Source organism: Pundamilia nyererei, unplaced genomic scaffold, assembly GCF_000239375.1.
Source record: "Pundamilia nyererei isolate P.nyererei 1_Seehausen unplaced genomic scaffold, PunNye1.0 scaffold00571, whole genome shotgun sequence".
NCBI classification, from domain to species: Eukaryota; Metazoa; Chordata; class Actinopteri; order Cichliformes; family Cichlidae; genus Pundamilia; species Pundamilia nyererei.
Window position 1 is genome coordinate 141,636 of NW_005187972.1, and position 1,217 is coordinate 142,852.

The 1,217-nt window shown below is 50.0% G+C and overlaps 1 protein-coding gene across 1 annotated transcript in view; it reads right to left on the reverse strand.

Moving 5' to 3' along the window:
* Positions 1–668: 668 nt before the first annotated feature.
* LOC102202191 (uncharacterized) overlaps positions 669–1,217 on the reverse strand; it is a 9,291-nt gene continuing 8,742 nt past the window's right edge. The window contains exon 6 of the mRNA XM_005754477.2: positions 669–1,217. This exon is cut by the window's right edge and continues 1 nt beyond it. Within this exon, the coding sequence (XP_005754534.1) occupies positions 1,177–1,217 (41 nt within the window). The 3' untranslated portion in view covers positions 669–1,176.

Below are 1,217 nucleotides of genomic sequence, written 5' to 3' on the forward strand. Positions count from 1 at the left end.
TAATCAGTGATGGAGACTCTGTGACCTCATGTGACGTCTGCTGGATCCACTAGGATGGTATTTATGTATCAGCCACTGTGCTGCACCACAACCCACTCACCTCACAAGCTCCACCCTCACAGCACACGAGCATGAGGTCACTGCGAACCGTCGACCTGAAGAAGGCTGCCGGTCCTGACGGCGTCCCAGGCCGGGTGGACGGAGTCTTCAGCCAGTGTCTGTCCCACTCTGCCCAGAGTCCTCCACCGTAATTAAACCCCCTACTTCCAGCTTCATCAACTCCTGACACCACCCTCCCCAGGAACAATCAAATGTCTGAGCTGCTGGTGTTTATCAGTGCTCTATAGAGAGCACACTGACTCACAGCTGCACCGCGGCTCACAGGAAACACCATGATGGCTGCCCTCTGCCCCACAGCTCCATCAGAACATGATGAAGGACCCTCCACACCGGGTCATTCACTGTTTGAACAGGCAGCTCCATCAGACCTGGACAGCCTGGTCTAAACACAGCTTTGACCCAACAGCAGTGAACACAAAGCATCAACATGAGTGTGTGTGTGCAGCTGCAACACAACAGCACAGTGTTTGATTACTGACATGTTTGTGCACTGAATGGACTGACATGAATAAATACTGTATGTGTGACAGAGACACGGAGACGTCATGTTAATATGTAAAAACATTTAATCTGGTTCATACAGCACCAACATCAGTGACCTCAGGGTGATTATATGGATACATATGATACTGATGGAGGCAGCTGCCAATCACAGGCACTGACAGGAAGTATGGGTGTGGCCTCAGGGCCTCCATCATGGCTACTTCCTGCTCTGATTGGAGCTCTGAGGTCAGAGGGGTGTTTCATCTGTTTGTCTGATCTTCTCTGACGCTTCCTGACAGTCAGCAGCTTTGACCTTTGACCCACATGAAGCTAACATGTGACAGGACGCTCCGTGGAGATCCATCAGAACAGCAGAAACACGCTCATCATCATTATAAACTTCTAATGTTAGACAAACAGCTGCAGAACATCTGGCTGAGGTTAGTTAGCTGTTAGCAGAGGAAGGCCAAAGCAAAGCTGCATCTTCATCTTCCTCAGGGCTGAATACACAACAGATACTGTATATACACACAGACAGCTCTTCATCACCAGCTCCTCCTCCTCTGTGACCCATCAAGCTGAATGAACCCCCATCAGAGGAACGTCTTCATGGC